General features: G+C 34.8%; 1 protein-coding gene across 4 annotated transcripts in view; it reads right to left on the reverse strand.

Moving 5' to 3' along the window:
- Positions 1 to 26,908, reverse strand: part of LOC145674687 (uncharacterized) — a 1,315,729-nt gene that overhangs the window by 68,794 nt on the left and 1,220,027 nt on the right. For all 4 annotated transcript variants that reach the window (XM_081744920.1, XM_081744917.1, XM_081744916.1 and 1 more), the window contains one exon: positions 2,152 to 2,314. In XM_081744920.1, the coding sequence (XP_081601046.1) occupies positions 2,152 to 2,314 (163 nt within the window). The remainder of the gene's footprint in view (positions 1 to 2,151; positions 2,315 to 26,908) is intronic.

The raw sequence follows: 26,908 nt of genomic DNA on the forward strand, positions 1-26,908 counted from the left end.
CTACGACTCACATGAACGCACTTTCTTCCGTTCCTCTGATGTAAGATGATTCACTGTGTATTTTACGCATTATTACAGAAAGGTCGTGTTTATGGGAACACAGTATTCTTAAAAGAAGTATTTGTGATGTTAAGGTAAATTATAACAGTGAAAAGAACCATGTGAACCATGTGTCCAATCACACAGCGATATCACTCCAGCTTTGTCCACCAGCATGGGCAAACAGCTAGACAACCGCCCTTTTTCAATCTAAATTCGAAACAGAGGAAAGCGTATGAAGGAATGATCAGAAAATACAGCAAGAAGTTCTGTTAAGATGTTAAAGTAATAGCATCTGTAAGTGCTGTGAAAGAACGTTGTTGTTTAAATATTGAAAGTTCTAGGGGGAAAAAAAATCTACTTATCAAGATGATTATTCCGTGTTCCGCGTCGTGTTTTAAAAACTTTTTCGTGGGTATTAATTTCGTGTACGTTTCGGAGTTTTCAAGGGGCCATTTTCCTATTTCGAAAATAATAATAATAATAATAGGAAAGTATAGTAATGAAAATGAAATGATCAGAAATTAAATTTAGATAAACTGTGAATGTAGTTATTTTGGAGAGAAAAAAGCTATATTATCCACATGATTCTTTTAAAATTATCAGTGGAATGCACCGAAGGATAATGTGCTATGAAGTTTTTTTTGTTAACAATGTACTGTTTATGAAAATACATCTATCATGTATTAGTTGATCAGCATAATCTGTGCAGGTGTAGACAAGTGCCAAGAAAATTGCATGAAGCTATGAGCTCAGCTTTAAATTTTAAGGCAAGTAACATACTTCTCACATGTCGCTAGTGGGTAATGCTTGTTGTTTCAGGTTCATGATGTGATTTTGTGCGTGGTTTAAGTTCTAGTTTCCCAAGTATACGATCAGGAATCAAACCAATTAGTACTATTTTCCATAGGTTCCTTCTTTACTTCTTTAGATCCCTGTATTACTAGATAGATCACTCATATGTAGAAATCATTTTTACAATTTATCAAGTCAACGTTCCGACAAATAAAATTTCTAGCGAGACAATATCCTATAGAACAGAATAGAATATTTTTATTAAGTCTGTATACAGACAATAGACAACGTCAAATGAAAATATACAAGCAAATTTCTTTTTTACCTTTACCAATATACGTTTATCTTCCTCGAAGTCATTAATATTATAATAGGGTACATCAACTAACCGATCATACACTTTATTTTCAAATTGAGTAATCGGTAAATTTTGCGTGTGTATTGGTAATCTGTTCATGAATTTTATACCTTGTATTGTATAGCTATTTTTGATTTTTGATAGTCCGCTATACGATATATCAACCTGTTAAGCAGATCTCGTATTATATAGGTGTATATCTTGTCTACGCTGCATATCTGATATATTTTGTTTTACATATACTAAAACCTTATTATATATATATATATATATATATATATATATATATATATATATATATATATATATACGAATTGACAACAGTTATAATTTTCAACTTATAGAACAAAGGTTTACAGTGTTCTTTATATGATGCACCACTGATTATTCTAATAACTTTTTTTCTTTTTGTAGTAGTAGAATCTCATTTACGTAGTTACTGTTACCCCAAAATAATAATAATACAAATTCTATGAAATGTTGAAGAAAAGCATAATATGCTGATCTTATGTAGTTGTTCGGGACTCTCTTAAATTTCGTATTAAACTTATTTTCGAAAGTTTTACACATACATATTCTACATGTGCTTTCCACATTATTTGCCTATCCAGAATGATACCAATAAAGTTTACATTCTTCGACGCTACCGGACACTCGCTCAATGAAAATATTTGTCTAGTAGTTTTATTTTCATTAAGAAGAAATCATTTTTCCTTAAACCATTCCTTGGTTTCTATAAAGGTTTCCTTGTCCAATATCATTAGTTCTCTAAGATTAATGCTGGTGTTTGGCAAGGGTGTGTCATCAGGATAAAGAAAGGATTTACGTGAGTTATCCAGTGGCAAAGCATTTATCATTAATATGAACAATAATGGTCCCAGTACAAAACCTTGAGGAACCCCGTGTTTTATTGGAATGTTTTCCTATTTACTACCGAGGTAAGAAAATAAGAAAATTACCTTCAACTGCAACTGATGCAAAATGACACGTTGATCCTAAGGAGTTTTCTACAGTTACTACATACTTTCCACTATCGTCGGTCATTATATCGTTTATCGTAAGTGATGTAATTAGTTCTTCGGTTTGGATGGTAATTCTTTCATCAGCTACTACTTCTTTACCCTGAAGAATAAAACAATAAATACAATTGCTGAAAATAGGGAATTGTTTTACAATAAATCACAAAATGTCAAATTAAGTCACAGAAACATAATTATACACCCCAAACAAAAGACGTGAGAAACACAAAGGCTGTGTAATTATCTACCAATAGTGGGTTTAGCACTATTAAAATATGTACAAAATTGTATCTTATCACTATAGAAGCAAAATACGAAATTTCATTTTTTTAACCAGTAGATCTCAAAGTGGGGTCCTGACGCCTAAAAATTGCAATGTGTTGTAATAAAATGGAACTCACAGCTGTTATGCAAGTAGTATTTTTTCAGTTACTAAAAAGAAAGCAATTAGAAATACATAATTAGAAAGAGAAATTAGAAATTAAATTAGAAAGCAATTACAAATAGTACAAGTACAAAACAATAACTATTGATAATTCCCAGTGCTCAAGCACTTCATTCATTTCTCAGCTGAAAAACTTTGCTGAAGTGCACAAAAAAATAAAATAAAATAAAAAAAATAAAATAAAATAAAAAAAATAAAATAAAATAAAATAAAAAAAATAAAATAAAAAAAATAAAATAAAAAAAATAAAATAAAAAAAATAAAATAAAATAAAATAAAATAAAATAAAATAAAATAAAATAAAATAAAATAAAATAAAATAAAATAAAATAAAATAAAATAAAATAAATAAAATAAAATAAAATAAAATAAAATAAAATAAAATAAAATAAAATAAAATAAAATAAAATAAAATAAAATAAAATAAAATAAAATAAAATAAAATAAAATAAAATAAAATAAAATAAAATAAAATAATAAAGTAAAGTAAAGTAAAGTAAAGTAAAATAAAATAAAATAAAATAAAATAAAGAAAAGTAGAAAACGTGAGAGCATTAGCTGCAAGTTTCCGACAATATTTCCCTGTCACACAACCTGGTAATGGTTGGATTGAAAATCATTTCACTAATGTAGAAATCCATGACATGTAAGGTATGAATCTCTCTAACACAGAACAAGAGCAGCTATTGGAACAATCCTGCGATACTTCATGGAAAAAAGTTTCCAAAGAAAATAAACTTTGTAGCTTTTGGTTGCATGTGCGCTGTGAGTATGATGAGTTGTCTAAAAACACACTGCAAAATTTGATGCCTTTCGCTACCACTTACTTATGTGAGCAGACCTTTTTTGCTCTTTGCAGTATTAAAAAATTAATTCTAATTCGTATTAATGTGGAATCAAACCTAAGATTGATGGTGACAAAACTTATTTCAGATTTCAATATATCTTTGAAAATAATAATAATAATAATAATAATAATAATAATAATAATAATAATAATAATAATAATAATAATAATAATAATTTATCACATTAGTGACCCCACATTTGCGGACATTATTTATCAAGTGGATTTACTTTAAAAAAAAAACATTCTTAAAATTTCCCGTATTTTCAATTGAAATTTCGTTCACTAGGAAGCAATCATGATCTTTAGAATAAATTACTTTTTTGCATTATATTTCTTAATCTGTTTCTTGTCAGTGGTAATTCTAATTAGTATATATTTTTTAATACCATGTGAAATTTCAGATGCATTGCAAGGGAATCCGCAGATCACTTTCCGAATAAATAGGGGGTCCGTTTATCGGAAAGTTTGAGAATCACTTTTTTTAAACTATGTATCGTTGGGCAGTCGGAACAAGGATCTTAATGATTCATAGTATATCGAATTGAAATAGCACGATTCAGATTTTCATATTTCATAACTGGAGAAAATTTCATATTTAGTAACAGGAATTTTAGGAATAATCCAAAAAATGCATCAAAGGATTGCGATCTTTGTCAATAATTAGTTTTTGGATCAGGGGTCACAAAAGTTTGGAACGGCTCCTAAATCGGGTTTTCGTATTTTTTTTACGGAATAAGCACATCATACTGAGTAAATTGGCAGTTTTGGTTTGGCTACACTGTATGTAGTCGTGAAAATATAGGGCGTACAAGAAAATGTTTGATTGTACGAAATATATTGAATTTAGTGGATCAGGAGCCATACAACTTTCGAAAGGTCCCTAAATCGGGTTTTTGTATTTTCTATGGAATAAGCACATCATACTGAGTAAATTCGCAGTTTTGGTTTGGCTACACTGTATGTAGTCGTGAAAATATAGGGCGTACAAGAAAATGTTTGATTGTACGAAATATATTGAATTTAGTGGATCAGGAGCCATACAACTTTTGAAAGGTCCCTAAATCGGGTTTTTGTATTTTCTATGGAATAAGCACATCATACTGAGTAAATTGTTAGTTTTGATTTGGCTACACTGTATGTAGTCGTGAAAATATAGGGCGTACAAGAAAATGTTTGATTGTACGAAATATATTGAATTTAGTGGATCAGGAGCCATACAACTTTTGAAAGGTCCCTAAATCGGGTTTTTGTATTTTCTATGGAATAAGCACATCATACTGAGTAAATTGGCAGTTTTGGTTTGGCCACACTATATGTAGTTCTCGAGATATAAAGCCTACAAGAAAATTTTTGCCTGAAATATATTGGATCTTTTGATCGAAAAATCATAATATTTCTTTATATTCTTCCATACCTAAATACCTAAATTGAATGTTGAACTTCAATTAACCTAGTGATCTTGCATCAGCTGCAAGCAATGATGTAATGGTAAAATTTTTTAGTAGGTATACGCTCGGCCATGTACATTCATGTCCAAAATGATTGTCGCATATCTATAACAGTCTTCTTGTAAGAATATAATTTGATAATTATTTTGCAGGATACTTTTAATACTAATACTATGTGTATAATCGGGAAATATATATTTCTGGTAAATTTCATAGGAAAAGAATTATAAATGCAAAAATTAGAATGAGTAAAACAAAATTTTGCTAAATGGACAAGAAAGTTTTATTTTCTTTCTTTTTCTTTTTCTTATTACTACTCTATTGACATGAAATTTACCACATACATGTCTTTGCCGATTATACACATACTAACATTATAAGAAATACCGGGCGAATTTATCAAATTATATTCCTACAACATATTTATAGACATGCGACAATAATTTTGGACATGAGTGTACAAGAATATAACGTATACTAACCAACCAACCTGTCCCACAAATACACATTTTTATGCCAGTTTACTTTTTCTCAATCATTTTGTTGCCGTATCGTGATCTTAAGTGGGTGCACGCTGTATGAATGTAATTTTATAAATAACAAATTTAAATCGGAAACATCTCTTTTCATGGTCTACTAACTACAATATAGTTACTTCATAGATTGGTTCCAGTTCAAAAATATATGTATACCGTAATTTCTAAGAACGAATTAGGCGTGACTGATAAAGGAACGCTAACTATTAGTATTTTCTGTTACCACTATGTTAGTGTATGTCCTGATAAAAACACTAATGTATTCATCTTTTTAATGCAAAGAATTCAAAAACTGGAAGTGAGGAATAGAATAATTTAAAATACATGAAAATCTTCACCTCATGCTCAGTCTGTACTCAGTTTCAGTCATTTGAAATGTCCTACAGAGCGACAGTTATCGAAGAAAGCAACTGGCTAAAAGGAGGATTGGGGAAAGTTTAATTGTGGTAAGTTTAACGAAGTATTTAGCTAGATAAGGTTTAAATTTGGGAGGTCATCTGTATAACGTGGGATACTTGATGCAACTGTTGACAATGGGAACCGAAAATATGTCTCACAAGGAGAGTGTCCGAAGTGTAAATCTCAGATTTCAAAAATGTTTGTACAGATCGTTAGGGGGGTTCATGGAATAAAGATCGGCACAACAAATTTCGGCGGAACCCCATATTTGGGTGGGGCTGTGCCCCATCTGCGATTTTCGGCTTTCTAGTAAAAATGGTCCTTTTGATTTTAAAATTGACTTATTGTTGTCGACAGTCGTTGTCATTCGTATTCATTTGCATAAAGATAGTTCAATTTTACTTTTACAAACTGCATTTCTGCTGAAAAACAAGATAAAAAGAATTCGCATCATTTTTCATTGATATTTTGAATGTGGTATGAAAGATCCTATTTTTGTTGTTGAAAAGACGGCAGAACTCGACATCGATAAATGCTTAACAGTGTCCATAGCTGTGGACGTTCCGGAATGCGAAGTTGTAGAAGATGGCATCCCTAAAGAAGATGCAATACCAATAGAGTAGAAGAAAGATGTCGTCGATTTTTGGAAATCAAGTCCTGGAGGTAACAGAAATTTTCAAGTGTACAAACTAAATTTTTAAGAAGTAAAACATGTATCGCAACTTTACCGGTGGGAAGCTCAAACTGACAATCAAGGAACACGCAATGACAAATGTGTATTTCCAATTTTGTGTATGCAAAGTTCTTTAAAGCCAGAAGAGATTTCATGCCTGTACATGACATGAATCTTCGGAAATGGGCTATTGAAAAACGAAAGAAATTAATCTTGAAAACTTTAAGGGTTCCAAAAGTTGGTGCGCCCATTTTAAACGGAAACATAACATTGTGTCGCTAGAAATAACAAAATTCGTGTCACGAGCTGACATTAACAATTTAAAACAAATAGAAACTTCAGTCATATCTTTCCAGCTAGAAATCAGGGATACGTTACCGGAATTCGATATAGACAATACTTACAATTCCAATCAAAGTGGTTTTGCCATGGAACTGCACTATAATCGTATGTTAGCTATACAAGGTAATAAAAAAAAGAAAGAGAAAAAAAGAGAAGGTTCTGCACAATCAAAGAATGCCTTATCTCATAGCTATACAATAATGCCCCTTATGTCTACAAGTGGAAAATTAGTTGGGCCATTATATATTTTATTGCAATAATCGACAGGACAATTTTGACCACAGGTCAAGGAAACTATTCCAGCACCCAAATGCTAAGTTTTCCGCATCAAAATCTGTGAAGATGGGTAAGCTACAATTGGAGGAGTGGATCCGTGACGTTTTGATTCCTAACATAGGAGACAAAAATGTCTTGCTCTTAGATTTATGGTCATCTTTTAATGAGGAACAAATGCAGCAACACATTCTAGACGACAAAATGCTAGGTATCAAACAGATTCTACTGGGAACAACTTGGGCTGTACAACCATGGGATGTTTGGGGCTTTAGAATATGGAAGAATTTTGTACGGAAAATAACAGATTTCATAATTTTACACCAAACTGATATACAACTTCACCAACGTAACAACATTATAAAATTGCAATCGCTAGTTTATGAACAACTATCATCACCAAAATACCATGATTTATTCAAATATAGTTGGTATAGATCCGGATAAGTATATGCGAGGCCGCCAGAATTAGTTATTCCAGTGAGTTTCTCATTTTTCTTAAACGACACTATCATTGCGATGAGTTGGCGCTCCAAAAATCTTCGCGCGGAACACTTTTTCGAGCAGTTTCATTTCAGTAAAACGTACAATCTATAAAGTAAGCACGGATTCTGCCAAACTCCTATTTCAAGCCCTTCAGTTCTCATTCAACTTGTGATTCATCCCAGAAACTACGTAGAGACCTGTGCCGCACATGCGCCCCACAAAGTAAAGTACTTTTAATGACATATTTGAATTAAGCTCGTGAAAATGAAGGTAGAACATGTACCACACTTGTGAGCCCCCCCCCCCCTTCACACACACATACACGTACACACAGGAAAACCGACCCACAACTAAAGTATCTTTATGCAAATGAAGACGAATGACAACGATTGTGGACAACAATAAGTCAATTTTAAGATCAAAAGGCCGATTTTTACTAGAAAGCCGAAAATCGCAGATGGGGCACTGCCCCACCCAAATATGGGGTTCCGCCGAAATTTGTTGTGCCGATCTTTATTCCATGAGCCCCCCTAACGATCTGTACAAACATTTTTGAAATCTGAGATTTACACTTCGGACACACCCTTGTGAACCTGCCTCCCCCCCCCCTCACCTCTCGGTACAAACGATTTCAGCATATCAATAAAAAGTACTTCGTTTGTACCGGTTTGTACCGCAAATATTTTTGTTTGTACTGTACTGCAGTATGAGAAATTAAGAAAACAAAGTGGGGGGGGCAAGTTCACGCAGCCCCCCCACATTGTCCTAGGATCGATTTAATTGGCTCATTTGAAAGATTTTCGTTTGTACCGGATTGTACCGTAGTTTGTTTCGTTTGTACCGTTCCCGATTATGAAAAATTAACGAAACAAAATGGGGGCCCAGATCAAAAAGGCCCCCAAATCACGACTTTATACACTGGGTACACATGATTTTTGTATGTCATATGAAAGTACTTGGTTAGTAGCGGAATGTAAGACAATGATTTTAGTTTGATCTAGATTTAGGTTTGTGGGTTAAACTGGCTCGCACAACTTATGTTTCATTAAAATTCACACGGTATCAAATATTTTTACCCGATATGTACAAATTTGTAACGCCAAAATTAAAGTTTGTACCCTCATCAATTTCGAAAAAGATTTGATTTTTGATACCGGTAACGGGTGGAGCAAAGCCGCACAACTCGTTTTCTTTCCAATTCGAATCAAAATTGCACCATAAATTGGTACCCATACTTACCAATTTGTACCACCAAATTAGAACTTATACTTCCACTAATTTCGAGAAATTTTAGTTTTGATGGCGGGTCAAACTGGATTGCACAACTTATTTTCCTTTCAAATTCGAATCACAACGGTACCAGAAAATTGTACCCACTATGCGCCCACTTGTACAGCGGGGGACACTTCTAAATGGTACAGCCATATGGAGATTTACGGCTAAGGTGTACCATTTAGAAGTGTCCCCCGCTGTACCACGAAAATTAGAATTTGTACACACTACTTATTTCGACAAAATTGGGATGTAATGAAGGATCAATATGACGTCAACTGGTCTACACAACACATTTTATTTCAATTCGAATGAAAACGGTACTAAAACTTTGTAAACAATATTTACCAATTTGTATTTGGTCTAGGAATTAATTCGTGCGGTTGGTACGCAGACATTGAAGCTGTAGTACAAACACAAAATACATAAATACCTTAAGAAAAATATTGTCCATCGCTAGCCACCACTTTCGCCCATCTGTCAGGCAATGTACGGATTCCGTGGCGAAAGAAGTCCTCATCCTTGGAAGCGATCCAGTCAGATACCCATGTTTCGATATCTTCTGAAGAAGTAAACCGCTGTCCAATCAAATCGTTGTTCATGCAATCGAACAAGTAGTAGTCCGAAGGAGCAACGTCTGGTGAATACGGCGGGTGGGGTAAAACTCCCCATCCGACATTTTCTAAATAGGTTTTGACCGGTTTTGCGACATGTGGGCGAGCGTTATCATGTTGAACAATAAGTTTATCATGTCTGTTCTCCCATTCTGGTCGTGTTCTGGCCAGAGTTTGCTTCAAACGCATTAATTGTCGTCGATAACGTTCTCCATTCATAGTTTCACCCGGTTGCAGCAGCTCATAGTACACCACACCTTTCATATCCCACCATATGCACAGCATAACCTTTGCACAGTGAATATCTCGTTTTGGTTGTGATGGATCTGGTTCACCTGGTTTCACCCAGGCCTTTTTTCGTTTAGGGTTCTCGTAATGGATCTACTTCTCATCACCCGTAATAATTCGATGCAGAAACCCCTTTCTGCTCTGTCGTTGAAGCAGCAATTCGCAAATGGTTTTTCGTCTTTCAACGTCTCTGTCTTCCAATTCATGTGGAACCCAATGTGAAATCTTTTGAATCATTCCCATGGCTTTCAAGCGTTTGGAGACTGTTGTTTGATCAACGCCTAATGCTGCTGCAAGTTGTTCCTGCGTTTGACACGAATCCTGCTCGAGCAATGCTGTCAATTCTTCGTCTTGAAAATTTTTTGGCTGTCCAGCTCGCTCTTGGTCTGCCAAGCCGAAATCACCACTTCTAAACCGTGCAAACCACTTCTGACACGTTCGCTCAGCTAGAGCATGGTCACCATACACTTCCACCAAAATACGATGACTTTCAGTCGCACTTTTCTGCATGTTAAAGTAATGCAGCAGGACACCCCGCAAAAACACTTTATCAGGCACAAATTGCGCCATGTTCACTTAACTACAAACTGGTGTTGTTGACGCTTTAATCCACTGCCCTATACTACGAACGATACGCGATGACAGGGGTTTGCAACACATGTGTGGATACACGGAACTGTGGAACGCTCCGTTCGTTGCGCCATCTCTTGTCCACCCGCACGAATTAATTCATAGACCAAATACCTCCAAAACTATGATTTGCACCCTCACCAATTTCGCAAGAATTGAATTTTTAATGGCGAGTCAAGTAGGCTTGCACACTTTTTCTTCCCAATTCAAATCAAAACGGTATCAGAACTCTGTACCCAATATGTACCAATTTGTAACACCAAAATTAGAATTTATATCCCAAGAAATTTCGTGGAGCGTGGCAGGTCACGTCAGACAGAATTTTGTTGGCAGGTCAAACTTGCCCACACAACTTATTTTTCTTTCCAATTTGAATCAAAATTGTTCAAAAATTTGTACCCGATATGCACAACTTTTTCAACAAAAATTAGAATTTCTAGCCCCACCAATTTTGAGGCACTTGAATTTTTGATGGCGGTTCAAATTGACTCACAAACACTTTCTTTCCAATTTGAATCTAAAACCTTACAAAAATTTTTACCCATTATGTACCAATTTGAACTACCAAAATAAGAATTTGTACCTTCACCAATTTCGAGAAATTTGAATTTTTATTAGGAGGTCTGTTTGATCTGGGCCCCCATTTTGTTTCGTTAATTTTTCATAATCGGGAACGGTACAAACGAAACAAACTACGGTACAATCCGGTACAAACGAAAATTTTTCAAATGAGCCAACTAAATCGTTTGTACGACGTGGTGGGGGGGCCATGTTCACACAGCCCCCCAATTTTGTTTTCTTAATTTTTCATAATCTATTATGCCTAAAATAAAACTCTTTGTGGTACAACCCGGTACTAACCACGTACTTTCATATCGCATACAAAAATCATGTGTACCCAGTGTATAAAGTCGTGATTTGGGGGCCTGTTTGATCTGGGCCACCATTTTGTTTCGTTAATTTTTCATAATCGGGAACGGTACAAACGAAACAAACTACGGTACAATCCGGTACAAACGAAAATCTTTCAAATGAGCCAATTAAATCGATCCTAGGACAATGTGGGGGGCTGCGTGAACTTGGCCCCCCACTTTGTTTTCTTAATTTCTCATACTGCAGTACAGTACAAACAAAAATATTTGCGGTACAAACCGGTACAAACGAAGTACTTTTTATTGATATGCTGAAATCGTTTGTACCGAGAGGTGGGGGGGGGGGCAGGTTCACAAGGGTTTCGGACACCCTCCTTATCAGCTAAACGAATGGTTACAATTAAATCGAGGAAGGATATGTCATGTTCTGATTCAAGGCGAAATTTTACAAATACTTGACGAAGAAACAGCTTATTCAATATGTACCAATATTTAGAATAATTAGTGATGGCACTAGAGATCAAGAGGGATAAACAAGAAGCCGTTGTATACCCTGATAAATGAAAAGTTCGAGTCTAATGAGAGCTTCGTAGGGTTTTAAAGAGTTACGGTAACAACTGGTGTAGCTATAACATTCATCATTTTAATAGCAGTTCAACTGTTTTATTATCAGTTCAATTACCTATATCAAATCTATCAGCGCAATGCTATGATGGGTCTGGCGATACAAGTGATTCAAAGAAAGGTGTCCAGTATCTTATTATGGAAAAAATATCACTATCTGTGCCCTGCGATGCCCACTGTCTAAATTTAATTATGACAGATAGTCTGGATGCATCACATACAGTCAAAAGCTCAATGCTTGGCAATATGTTCAGTCAGTCTCTCAAAATAAAAGCTAAATTTCATCATTTTCAGGAACAAATTTCATGTGGTCATTTTATAAACACTTCAAAGATGCGTCCTCTTTACCCAACTCTGTGGCTGTATAGAAAATACCAATGCAAAAAGTATGAAAAATATGAAATAATACTGCAAATTCTGGGGGAATTGATCGAACCTAAGTACGAGGAAGCTGGGGATTTAATATAGAATTTCGAAAATGAAGCTAGTTATTGTGGCTGCATTATGGTTCTCGAACTTCTATCTTTGAATTGACGAATAAAACATTTCAAGGAAGGACTGTTATCCTGTCAGGACTTCCGAAATCTGCGGACTTGATCTCAAGTGGCACTACTGACTTGCGTTCTGAATAAAAGTTTTCTGCAATGTTTGCAAACTATGAGAAACAAATTAAACAACTCCATCTTGTTACAGTAACCGTTCCAACACTGAAGAAACCGGCCGGCAAAAACACTTACAGGATCTGAACCTGTTCATCTACAGAAAACTAATATAGAGAAGGATACTGTGAGATGATTAATTCAGTTCTAGGATTAAAGATTAAATCTGACTAGCAAGGAACTAAGCAAGCTCTAATGATGAAAAAATGTTATTAATGGTGAGAAACTGATGTGATCTGAAGTTCTATCTAGAGATAACACATCATCTGTAGAATTAGAGCTGAGATTGTTTCTGAAAAATAAACACATTGCCAGCGCTGAGGACACAGTGATTGCTTTGTAAGAAATGTGTCTTAAAGAAAGAAGTTTCGTCTCAATTGTGGCGACACTTCTTCAATCGCTGGTGACTTTACCGAATTCAAGCTCTGAAGCAGAAAGACATTCCAGTCTCTGTAGGCGTTTGGAAACGATTTGCATTCTACTATGACCCAGAAGAGACTACATCATGTGGTAACTTGTGATACTTATCAAGAACTTCTAGACAATGTTAACAACAATCGAATTGCTGCCATTTTTTTTTTCGAAGAATACCAGAAAAAGGACACAGTTTGATACTAAACAATGAGAAATGAAACAGCTTAAATGACTGTCGTTTGGTCTTTCATTAAGTTAATTGGACCTTTTCTTTACACGAATAACATGTTTTTCTTTTCAGATAAAAGAGCCTAATTTGTATAACTGTTGTGGTGGGTCTTGGAGGTTGTACGTATTTAAAGGGGTGAACCTCGGATTCTTTTTTTTTTTGGGGGGGGGGGGGCGGATATATGTTGTGCAGAGTATGTCAGGCTTTCTATATATAAAAAAAAATATTTAGCCTTTGGAGGTCAAAACTGAAAATATATTTACTGTGATTTGAAAAGAATAATATGAAGCCACATTGCGTCATTTTGGTTGATGATCTGCCATTTTTCAGGCACTACCATAATTTTGTTGCTATAGAATTTTAGGATATCTGGTCAATAAATTAACACGTGATTTTCACAGACTTCCTTTTAAACTAACTTAACATGATTCAGGGAATTCTGTAAAGTCCAAAATAAATGATACTCTGACGGTGCGAAGTTCGGGCTCTATCACATGTGCAAACCGTGCTTTTGTACGGAGCGGCAAAATATGTCATAACTATATCATTTAAAATACTTCTTATTGGAAACAGACTTCATGATAATGGTAGTTAAATTTACTAAGCTGACCTTTTATTTGAATACTGCTTCATAAACCATGTTTAGGTTGTATCTGTTTAAGGTCAGATGGATAGTGCTAAAGCAAATGGTCAAACAAGTCCTAGCATGAATTGCTTGATTGTCAAATACAATAACAGCAGCGAACACCTGTTACATTTAGTCAGTTACCACAGTTTTGATATGAAAATTAGTGTCGTCTTTGCCACAAACAAGTTCCCTATCGTTGAAGGTGGAAACAAGCTTTAAAAAAGCAGATGTAGAAGGAAAATCAAGAAATAAAGATAAAAGCTAGTTGCACTGGAATTGCACATTGATATGAGATTGAAGCTCGATATTGAATTCTATAAAAAGGATTACCATCTTTCCTCTGCAGGTGTGTGCTTAATATTTCAGTAACATAATTTAAGGAAAGAAAAACAGACACAACGAGGTTGTATTAGTGGTGTTTAGGCTTTTGTACTGCGAGTGCTCTTTTCCTCCATTTTGTTGTTGAATAGTGCAGTAATAATTAATTTTCTGTGACAAACTGACAATCAATAGGTATACATTTTTAACTCTGTAATATGTTACGGAAGAAACTATCGGGTGCCGAGTATCGGAAAAGGAAGTCCAAAAGAGGACGCAATATTCTCCAACAAAGTGGGGTTTTGCGTAAATATTTAAAAACTCGTGATCAAAATGTAACACGCGATAATATGTTACCGGTACGTAACACTACCTAAAATAAAGTCTCGGTAAGTTCTTCTAATGCGTACAGAGCAATATCGAAATTCCTACCAATGAAGGCTCACTTACGAAAAATTTCAACTCACAGAAATTAAACAATGAATTTGAAAGCCATACACTGATCCGACCCGGTGAAATCAAACAATCTTTAACTGATGCCAAAGTAGTGACCAAGAACTAAATTTGATTTTCCATGTAATTCTAATGGCAGAAAATTTTTGCGGTACCTTTATACATGCGAACCGAAAAATAAAAATATTAATAGATCATGGTTGGTGTATTCTATAGAAAAAGACTCAGCTTTTTATTTTTGTTGCCAGTTGTTTTCCAGTAATAATATTTCGCTAATCACTTCTAATGAGTATGATAATTAGGAGCATTTATATGTTTATCTTCATGACCATGAAAAATTTTAAGAAAATCACTTATTGTCTCATAAGAAATGGACTGAATTGACGTCTAGATTGAAATTAGAACAGACAATCGATTCAACTCAACAAAAGTTTTTAAATGCTGAAATTCGCTATGGGAGGAGCATAATAGAACGCCTAATTGCTATAGTTAAGCTTTTGGGCCAACCATGTTTGCCGTTTCGTGGTTCATCTGATGAGCTGTATGCTCCAAATAGTGGTAACTTTTTAAAGCTTGTTGAATTAATTTGACACTGCTATGTCTGGTCATTTGCTGAGGGTAACCCGTGGAGCGTCTGTCCATTATCTTGGGAAAAATATTCAGAATGAATTGATTTCTCTCCTCTCTGAGGCCATAAAGAAAGAAATAGTTTCTATGGTACAGGATGCTAAATATTACAATATAGTAGCAGACTGTACTCCTGCGGTAAGTCATACCGAACAGTTAATACCAATTGTAAGATTTGTTAGCACAAACCCAGACAATGTTAGTATTTTCTTCTTTTCATTTTTGTAGAAGCCATTACAAGCTCTGTTTTAGCTGATTGCATTGTTAAATAATTACCAGATATGAATACTCAGATTGCAAATAGGCTCGGTCAGTTTATTATTCTCTATTGGTTTCTTTAAATCGTCACACAGTGTGTGGTCACAGATGTTATTCAATGAAGCAGTGACATTATTCACCGACGCATTAAAGTTAAAAAAAACACTTAAATAGAGATGTTTAAGAGCCCCGCCATTCAGTAATAATTTCTTTGACCAAGATGTGGCTTAAACAAATCTTCATAATTATGAAACTAAGTCCCGGCGACAAAAGATAATTACTACACTGCTCCTTTAAGGAAACGTATTACTCCTTTAATGGAACCTTAAGATCGGAAATATTACTTCAGGAACTATCCTTACGTGTCCCTTCCCGCATCACTCGGAATACCCACCTATTCCATCTTGCCCGTCCTAGGTTGGCTGTTATACAGAGGTCTCTTTTTTATAGAATACCAAACTGTTATAATCAAGTAACAACTGATGTGGACATTTTTTCGAGCTACCCAGTGTTTGAAAGAGCAATTAAACGAGCTTTGAAGGAATAGTTTTACTTTTACACTCTTTTTTTTTCTATGTTGTTGTTATTGTTGTCTTGTTTTTTTTTTCTTTCTTTTGTTAGCATGTCCCTGTGTAAAATGGCAAAGTTATGCTGTATCTGGGAAATTGTTCAATAAATAAATAACAATAAATAAATAATTATTGGCCAAGAAAGAGCGCTCTGCAGTGTATGTGTGTTATTTTATACGTGAATGTGTAATTAAATAGTGTATCTGTATATTAAAATGCTAGGTTTATATATTTGTCTCTAAAGAAAGGTTTATATGTTTGTCTCCAATCCTTTCGACAATGAGATCTCGAAAACCACAAGTGCCAGAAACATTTCGTTTTCGCTGGTCGATTCCAAATTTTGTGTAGATTGCTGAGTTTTAATTGAATATTTAAAAAACGTGGCAATTATTTCTTTATTACATATTTACGGGTACACTGGAAGTGTTGAAATTTTAAAAAAGTAAAGCATCATATCCTACGAGCTATACATTCCAATACAACATAGTTGTCTACACTGTTTGTATATCACTCAGGCGTTTGTTTCATGGACAAATAATAAAGAAAAACTAAGGATAACCATTTATCCAGTCTAAGATCAATCTTTATTGTATGGAGCGTTTTGCCCAATGAACACCATATATCACTGACATAATTAATTGTGTATGTGATGTATTTGCTTATTACATACTGCATGCAAGAAGAAAGAAAATACTGATCATACACGAATTAGAAACTCCAACCGGAAGTAGGCTCAATCTTGCAAATGGTGCGAGATATCGAAAAAATAATCGAAAAAATCTCCCCTTTATGGTACCCGTTGCCGAGTTTTATCAAGACGTCTTTCACTTGTGTCTGTAGAGACATGTGCAGATGTTGTGAGGAATGGCAAGGAGATTCATGCTCATATGTGAATGATGCGCTGTGTAGGAAGAGCAGATTCAGCTAGTTATTATATCATTTTGCATCATGTGGAATTTTTTTTTTTTCTGTCAATTATCAACATAGATATAGAGCAAATAACTAGAATTAATTTTGATACTATGGATCCAAAAGCCCATTAATTCTGTCTTACTTTGACTATCAATTTTTTTTTTTATTTTAATACGCGAAATTAAATGCCAAGAGGCCTTCGGATTGTCCGGTTTTCTCCTAGTTTATTCATTGCAACAATTCATTTATTTTCATATTTAGCGTTTCCTTTAGCCTACAATGCATAACAGACACACAAATATGATTTTTTTCTTTTTTCTTTTTCTTTCTTTTTTTTAAAAAAAATAGTCATGATCCATATAACTCCAAATTCTATTTAATAAATGATCCATTTCATTATTTTCAAAATTACTTTCTTCAGAAATAGACAGAAGTTAGAAGAAAGCTTTTAATTATTTTTTTAAATAAAGACTTTGGTGAAGTTTTTCTGCAAACAGTCGGTAATTTGTATCGTACAAGTAAACACAACGTACGTAAAGAAGCTTGTTCATATCTATTTATCAAATGAGACAAAGTAGTTCGGACGATATGAATTGGTAATGATGGTGTCCTTTAACATTTATTAAAATTATACACTTTAATTAGACAAACTTGATATAGTTCAGAAGTACAATTCGAAATTAGTATTATGGAAAATTGAAGTTTTTCAGATTGAAATAGATTTGTAATGACTGTTGCTCCTCAGAAGGACATTGGACCTCATGGTAAGACAAAGTTTAATATCAGGTAGTCTTAAAAATATTGAGCATTTTGCAGACGAATTGGCATTTCTGTCCAAATCGCAAAATATACGAGTCGCAGCAGGTCAGATCTAACATCACTCGACAGCTGACAGTTGAAGTTAGTTCATTTGCCAAAAGTGTTATAAATCTAGTAATCAGACGTAAGGAATCGCGCCGTGAATCTTCCGTAAAACTGCACTACATTTTTAGTTCGATAAAGGCGAGAATACTGTAGTGGTCCGTATAGAACTGTATGTTATTTATAGGTATGTTATCGAAAGCAATAGCCAAAAAATGATAGTCACTCCAACATGCTCCTTCCGGTGGGGAATTAATCACGGTGAATGTGGTTGAAATTCTGTCCAAAGTCGAGCAAGTCTGGCAGCTAAGCAGTCATGACATCCCCAATGATCCATTACGTAAGAGTGATAAACCATTTGGAGAAAACTGGTGACAGAAGGGAGCTCAACTTAGAACGCTACGATTCCACATGAACGCTTACTCGACCGAATTTCTATCTACAAATCTCTACTGAAACATGAACTTGAACGGTCTCTGATGCGGTTGATAACGAGTGATGAAAAGTGCATAGCCTACGATAACAATGTGGGAAAAAGATCTTGGTCAAAGCGTGAAGAAGCTCTACAATCCGTGGCAAAGTTCACGCTGACGCCCAGGAAGGTTATGCTGTGCGTTTGGTGAGATTAGATGGAAAGGCACAATGCATCACGAGCTACTCCCGGCGAAAAGAATAGACTAAGCTGTACGTTGACAGTTCGCTCGACTGGAGCAAGCAATTCAAGAGAAACTACTGAAATTGGTCAAGAGAAAGTGAACCATATGTCATGTCGACAGCGCTAGACCGGATACATTTTTAGATAACCGTCAGAAATTAAGAGAACTTATATGGGAAGTTTTAACGCATCCATCGTATAGCTCGGACTTTGCACCATCAGACTAGTTTTTGTTTCCATCTCTGCAGAATTTTCTGAATTGTATTAAGTTAGTTTAGAGAAAAGACTGTGGTAAACAGTGTCACTTTATGACCAGAAACCATAGAAGTTTTATAGTGAGGAGATTATGGCGTCGCCGGAAAAATGACGGTCTTCGGAAAAAAAAAAAAAAAAAATGGTGCATATGTGCTTTCGTAATGTTATTTACAAATCAATAAGTATATTCTTAATTTTCAATTTCAAAGGGTTAACATTTTAAAGATAACCTGATGATAATGCTATTGTTCCTTAAAGGAATTAGTTAAATCTCAAAAACTATCGAGTGAATATTCAATGAAAAGAAAGTTCCTGTTTGTATTTTGGTATTAACTAGGGATGAGCAAAACCGGTTTTTATAAAAACCGGAAACCGAAAAGAGCGAAACCCGAAAAACGGACATTTCAGTATCCTTCAAAAACCGGTTCACTTTTTCACCGGAACCGGTTCATTTTTTTTCTTTTTAAAAAAAGGTTCGGTTTCTCACCAGAGTAGAGTTCTTTAAGTTTTCATGTAACATATGTAAGTTCTCATACGAAGGAACCAATACCAGCTTCGGAAAAAATCGCACTGGTTTTAGTAAAAACTAAAAAACCAAAACTGTTTTGGAGAACACACAAAACTATTTTTGTGGAAACGGAATCAGTTTCCGGAGAACAACGAAACACTATTCTGACCAGAAATAGAACCAGTTTTGGAGAAACTGAAACCGATTTCGATGAAAAACTGAATCGGTTTTTCGAGAAAAGCAGTTTTTTTTAATATTCAAAAACCGGTTTCGGTTTTCCTAAAAACCGGAAACCGAAAACCGTTTTTCTTTTTGTGCCCACCACTAGTATTAACTAATATGCAAATTGTTATTTCCATCGGAATTTTTCGCAGGTTTTGTAAGTTAAATTTCTCTAACTTATTCAAATTTCAGTGTTATATTTTTCATTCATCTTCTAAGAGCAATTTAAGGAAAAATAAAGAATTTTTTAGTAATGTTACTATTGCTAAGTTGATTCTCGTTTGAATATTAATGTTTAATATATATTACGAAATCAGATTTTCATTAATGAAATTAATTTCTTCATGACATTAATTTGTTGTCCGAGTAAAAGTTAGCGGATCTGCTCCCAGTTAAGGGAAGTTGGAGAAACATTTTGATTACAGCAATGCAGCACCTACAGTATCATTGGAAGCATAATAGATTTAGGGTGTTAAGCGAAAAACATATTCTGCTTAATTGCGTGCCTATTTCTCGAAAGCCTTTGAACACCTCGGAGAAATAGGATTTTACGGACTTAAAATTGTGTCATTTTCCATTTACCGTTTTTTTTTTTTTAATTTTTATTTTATTTTATTTGTCACAACTAGCCTTGGAGACTGAAGTTGGAACCCAGTGAACTCAATTTCATCTCCCAGAGCCTAACTTAATGCATTCAAGCAAAAGATTAGGCCACAAGCTTTAACTTTTCTTGACCAATAGTGCTAATGCAAATTTGGCCAACCCAAGTTCAAATTTAATTTTAATTATTCAAATTTTCCTGAATTGTTGACCTGAGTGCCATAGTATTCTAAGAAACATCCACATCTATAGGTCCATATCGTAAATAAAAAACAACTGCAGAATAAAATAAATCTCAATTTCTAGTAAAAATTTACAGCGCAGCATACAATCATAGTGTTTCGTTGTACTACCTGTCAAATATAGGGTCTGTAAAATAATTTTCAAAAGAGGAATTGACACCCTTAAGTCTGTGTCTTTCATTTTAAAAGTATTATTAGGTAGACAACTATTCCACCCAGCGCCATGAAACCAATCTACGGTTTCACGACTTAGCAGATTGCAAAATGCATTTTAAATAGCATTTATTTTTTCGTGTCATTTTTAATCTTCTGTGAGAAACGTAAAAGCTAGAACATTTTGAAATCATTAATTTTATTTTTTTCTTTTCGCAACCAATGTACTTTTTTATTTAGAGACCAGCCAGATGTTTTATCAGACTTTTCGTAGTCCAACATCTTTTGATAAGACACAAAAGCGTGAGAATACAATATCGTTTTTATCAACTTAAAGTGTAACTGGGCAGATACCCAAACGAACGATAACACATTCAGAATTGTCAATTTTTATTATACCTACAACTGTTTTTTGTGTATCGTTAAACCAAAAAATCCAATCAACTACTTATAATTTCAATTGAAGTTAGTTGGAAATATTTATGAGACAACGAACTGTGAGAAATATTTGTTGGCTTTATTCTAAAGGAGGAAACCAAGGATATTACAATCATTTTGTCGACGTAGAACTACCATCGAAGGGCCACAATTTTTGTAAAAGGGATAATTTTCAATGGAATGTTTGATTGAAAATTAGAATTCAAGAATTTTGAAAGGAAGACCAGTCAAGATCCAAGTTTCAAGTGAAACAAATTATGTCTTCAATTTTTACTAATTGATGAGAAACAAACATTTCTTTCATATATTTCTTCATTAATGAAATAATCCCGCGTAATATAATTTACTTAATCAGGATTTTTGCCAATTTTCATCTGATGAAGTATAGTGCGAAAGAGTTTATAACTTTATTTTTCTCCAGATTCGGGTTTGGCATCTCAAGAAAACATACTATCCTTACCTTAACATACTATCCTAACCCGTAGAGCAAAACAGTGACAAAGATTGAGAAGTTTTTTTTAAGAATCGATTCAACTTCCCAAGAATAAGTTCTATCTTCTCCATTATCCTTTTATTCAATCCGGAATTGATAGAAATCAACGTTTTTGGTTTGAAAACATTGAATGCCATTGAACATTGATCACCATGGAACACTGATTGCAAATTATATCTATATTTAGTTGGCATCAATGTCCAAATGGGCTATTTATCTTGTTAAAAAAATATATTACTCTGTGGCAGAATGGAGGTAAAATAAAATTTCCCTGTAAGCAGAGATATGAAAGGCGTAAGGTTCTAGTTTCATTTTTTCGGACTTAGTTTCTGGATAGCAGTCTAGCTTCTTCTGAACAGAACTACACTGTTAGCAATTAGACAGCAACTGTGGTTACAACATGACTACGCTCATGCACATTTTGACGTGCATGTCAGAAACTTCCTCAATCAAATATTTGCAGAGCTTAGGATTGGACATAGTGGGCTGTGCATTGGTTACCATGCTGGCTTCATATATTTCGGTTGATTTTCTTTCTTTGGAATGTGATGAAACGTCTAGTATACGAAACGTCTATCACTACAACCGAAGACTTCGTTAACCCATATCAGTATATCTGGTGCGGTGATCTCAGAAATATTATGCATATTAAACCGTATAGGCAACGCTAGATTCGTCAAGCCACCTGCTTAATGAGGCCAATGGCAGTTTCAACACCTTCTCTAACGTGTTCTTCATTTCAGTTCTTGTGCATTAAGCAATTTCACAGTGCAATTTAGGACGTATCCAGAGGATCTCAATGGATAAGACTTTCGGCTGTAGCTACAGTAGTACAGGAGAGCTAATTCTGAAGTCTGATTTACGCATCTTTGAGCAATTCACCTAGTATCCTTTCGTCAACAACCTGCCACAATACTTCCGTGTTATTTGCTTCGAAAGTTCATGTACCCAGGCTTTCGGAGGTGCTTACTTCCTTTACAAAGCAGTTTTCTAGTTTTTGTTGGATAGCCGGTTTAATTCTCTTTCGTGCCTCATTATTTTCCATGTATCACCAAAAATCTTTTGTCAGTTATGGGGACGAAGGGGATGAGATGACTCAGTAAAGCATTCACTTTTGCTGCTAGATCTCAGCCAAATAAGTGTCTGGTGGAAGACGATGTCCGTTTCCTTGAGGGGAGATACTCATATTTCCTCCTATAGTCTCATTCCGCCAATTCTTCCATAATTACCGTCATTTAGCCAGCTGTTTCCTTTAGCCCACGAGATAAACATGTGACGTTAAACTAAAGATTTTATTTAATTTCATTTTATCTGCTACACTCATTCCCCATAGTAATGTCAATAATCCTTTGCCATTTTGATGCATATTCTGCCAATGTTACTCTCTGAGACTTTGTTCCATACGTCGTGGATAGGACCCACCTTTTCTAATGGAATATCCGTGACTTACTAATTTCGTCGGAGGAATGTATTGCACCGTCATTAAAACATTCTGAAAAAGGGAATTTGGATAGATTAGATTACAACTCTACGATAATGTGTTGTTGCCTCACCTCTATGGCTAATATGTTTGGAGATAGGATATCGACCTACAAATTCCATTCTCCCACACGTCCAGCAACCTGTATCTCTGGAACAAATCGATTCCGAGGAAATATTTACCTCGGATACACAAAAATTTCGATAATACGTAGATTAGCTGTTATCATGTACAACAGTGTGTACTATAAATGACTTTTTTTTTTTTTTTTTTTTTTTTTTACAGACGCACACAGTACTATATAGAACGTACTTTTTTTTTGTTAAAGAAGTCAGTTATTGTTTTCTGGAATACCATTTGGCTTCTCTTTGATGCTACAATATTGCGCGAACGCTACAATATTGATGCTATAATATTGGTGGGAAAAGGCCAACTGGTACAACAGTAAAGCAATTTACGCCTGGACAATGTCCATGTAAAGTACTTTAGTGTGAAGAACTATGTTCTTGATATGGCATATGGAATAGGGACATAGCTTCAAGAGATTGAAAATTTGTGTTTCTTGAAAAGAGTACACTTAGAAAGTGCGTAGATGAGTATGGCATGTAAGAGCTTATATGGTTTAGAATAAACGAAGAAAGAAATGCACAATACTGTTTACAGCAATTTGATATGTGAAGCTGCTCCAGAGATACGAAAAACATGGGTAACATTACTTTACTAAAGGTATTTAAAATTAAACTATTGAAGAAATGTTTAAAATGATTGTTTCTTCCTTTCGCTTTTATAATATTAAATGGGTCAGTCAGAAAGTTAGTTGAACTTCGTAAGTATTTTCAGTCTAAGGCTATTTTGATGAAACAGTGTGCCAACACTGCAGACATGCAACTGTATCGTTTGACGTAGCGGCTTTCACGAGGCAAGTGGTGTTGTTCTGATAATCAGTCATAAACAAGTCTCGACATCTGCAAGTGGCGTCCAAATTCCAAATGCGTGCAAAGATTTTTTTTTTTTTTTTTTTTTTTTTTGTGGGCGTGAAGGTGTAACTGCACTGAAATTTATCGTCAGTGTATGAAGTCTATGGTGAAAATGCAATGTCACATCAAGCTATCGCGAAGTGGTGCAACGTGTTTGAGAACGGACGTGCGAACTCCTGACAGTTTAGGTGGGAACTGTGGGATCGCCCTCCTTATAGCCCAGAACTTTCACCATGTTATTTCCATGTGTTTGGTCCCATGAAAGACGAACTTTCAAAGCGAGGATACAACTCGGATGACGAGGTGAAAGCTGCAGCCCAAGAATGGTTGTCGGGCATTAGACGGAATTTCTTTGCAGAAGGCATACAAAAACTTGTACCACGCCTCGACAAATGTTTAAATAACGGAGGTAATTACGCTGAAAAATATAAGATACGTGCAGGTAAATAAGCCACGTTAAGGGTATTATATTTTTCATGGCCTTAATTTTCATGAAATACAGAGAACAAGACATGTGCATTGCAGAGTAGTCTTTTCCGCGTGTAGAAAAAATGTGGCAGTGATGCGACTCACTTCATTTGTACCCAAGGTAAAAAAAAAAAAAAAAAAAAAAAAAAAGTGGCGTATTTACCAACACGTGCAGGTAATTACGCCAAGTCTAGAATACTACTAGAAACCTGTTATAAATCTTGCAACTGCTTACATCGTCTGTATTATACGAACTCAAATATTACTACATAACATATGTGAACCAAAGAATAGAATAACCAAAGTGCAAGATGAAGATAAAAAGATAAAATGTAGAAACAATCTCTAAAGTTGAAATGAAGTTCCAAACTGAAAAGTTTCAGTGGGCAAGAAGATAAACAATGTCACTGCACTGTGACTTAAAAGAAATGCACCGATAATACATGGAACATGGTGGGATAAATTAAAACATCTTTGTCTTCTGCAGTCAGTCCTACACAAGCCCTGGCGTATTTCGCTGCACCATGCTTGTTATTAATTTAATAGCCATGTAATCACAAATACTGTAATTATACTTAAAAAAAAAACAAAGTATTCCCAGACGGACACGAAATAAGGTGTATATTGGTGTTAACAGTTCGCAATGTTCTGAGTTAGCACGGTACTAATAACGGATTCTTACCTCTATTAAAATAATAACGTCCTTCCACTGAACCTTCCCGAAGCAAACAACACTGCACGGTGTGGCGGTCTCAGCGCCTGTTTCCCGAAGTATTCGTCAAATCGGACTAGCCCAAGACCGTGGCACATATTGGATGCGCATTTTAACGGATTTTGTCGGAAACGTCTCAACACTCAACACTTGGCGTATTTAGCTGCACTGGCGTATACACCTGCAGTTACCTTATTATGAATAGCGTTTTATAGGTATTATCTGGTCTAGTTTATACATTTTAATACTTCATTGTCTTTACCTTATTTACTAACATTAAAAACAAGTGGGTGAGCTTATTGAAGAACCTTAATAATTTAAGCTTTTAACCGGTACAAATTTTCTGAACGATAATAAACTAAAAATTAACTTAAATTTTAATTGATTAAATTAAAAACTAACAAATTCTAGGAGTTCTAGGAGTGGAGGTGGACTTTCTCGTCATGGGGAGCTAAATAATATAATAAAACGAGCTCTTGCCAGTATTGATATCCCAAGTATTTTAGAACTTGGAATATCCCGAGATGATGGAGAACGATGTAGAAGGCCGATGCCCTTCTCCATCATCTGCATATCGAAATGCAGATGAGGGGCACATTTGCATATTTATATGTAAATATAATGAATTTTGTGGTATAATTATTTGCTTAACATTAGCATATTCTGTGCATATTATTTCAGTATTATTTTGATTTATTAGTAATGAAGTGTGAAACACCAGCATAGTACGTAAATATTAATACAATATTGTATTATATTGTATTTATTTCATTTGTGTTTATTTCATTTATAGGCATTATATAGTGTATTAATGGGTTGCATTAATTACTGCGTCGTTGCATAATGTATAGTTTACAGGGGATGATGGAAGGAATGATATTAAAAGCAGAGATGAAGGATTAATTAAATAGGAAATGAGAAGATTCTATAGGAATCATACATGAGTTTTCAGAACGCTTGGAAGAGAGCTAGCGCTGAGAGAAGTTTTTTTTTTCTTTCCCGACTTGCTGTCGCCTAGACTTCTAGATGTGAGGTCTCTCTCAACTCTACATGGAAAGAAAGTACTAGAATAGGAACCAAATAAGTATTTTATACACAGGAAGTAACCCACGAACTTCCTTGGTGAATCTACACTGAGTTTGATACAGTGTGTTGAAACAGAGCGTTTGTATTGTTTCAAAAGCCATAAACTTTTTCGCTTCTCCATGCGAAATTTTAGTTTTCAATAGGTGTGATTTCCAATGCACCGAGTTCAAGCGTCATTTCCTCCCCCCCTTTCTCACCAGAGACCAGTAACCTGGCCAGCGAGCCTTTTAGTTAGTTCCCGACATGCAACACCAATTTGAAAATGTATACTCTGATTTGACTTATTTTCTGTGTTTAATATTAATATTTACGTACTAAGCTATACACGTTCTTGGAAATACCGCACAAAATTCTGATTTATTTTATCAGCGTGTTTCCCTTATCGAACAAGACACTTGGATCTTGTATTTGTGAAATATAAATAATTAACAAAGATGTTTCCTTCAATCTCTCTCCAAGAAAACATGGCTGCATTAGTAGCAGACAGTTTTGAACGACAGCCACGGAAATTGGGTGTACTGCTGCTTCTGAGAGAGATGACAGTTCATAAATTGTATAAATATGTATTCTTTGTATGTTTACCTTTATTTTGATGTATAATATCATATGTTTCAAAATTTTATTTGTATGTAACGAGTGAAGAAAAACAAAAGTGTGCGAAAAACTTTCATAGTTTCTGCTGTGAGCAAAAAGTTCAGTGTTGGCCGTTCCTCAGAGTGGGGGCAGCA

This window comes from Thermobia domestica, chromosome 17, assembly GCF_964235325.1.
Source record: "Thermobia domestica chromosome 17, izTheDome1.hap1.1, whole genome shotgun sequence".
NCBI classification, from domain to species: Eukaryota; Metazoa; Arthropoda; class Insecta; order Zygentoma; family Lepismatidae; genus Thermobia; species Thermobia domestica.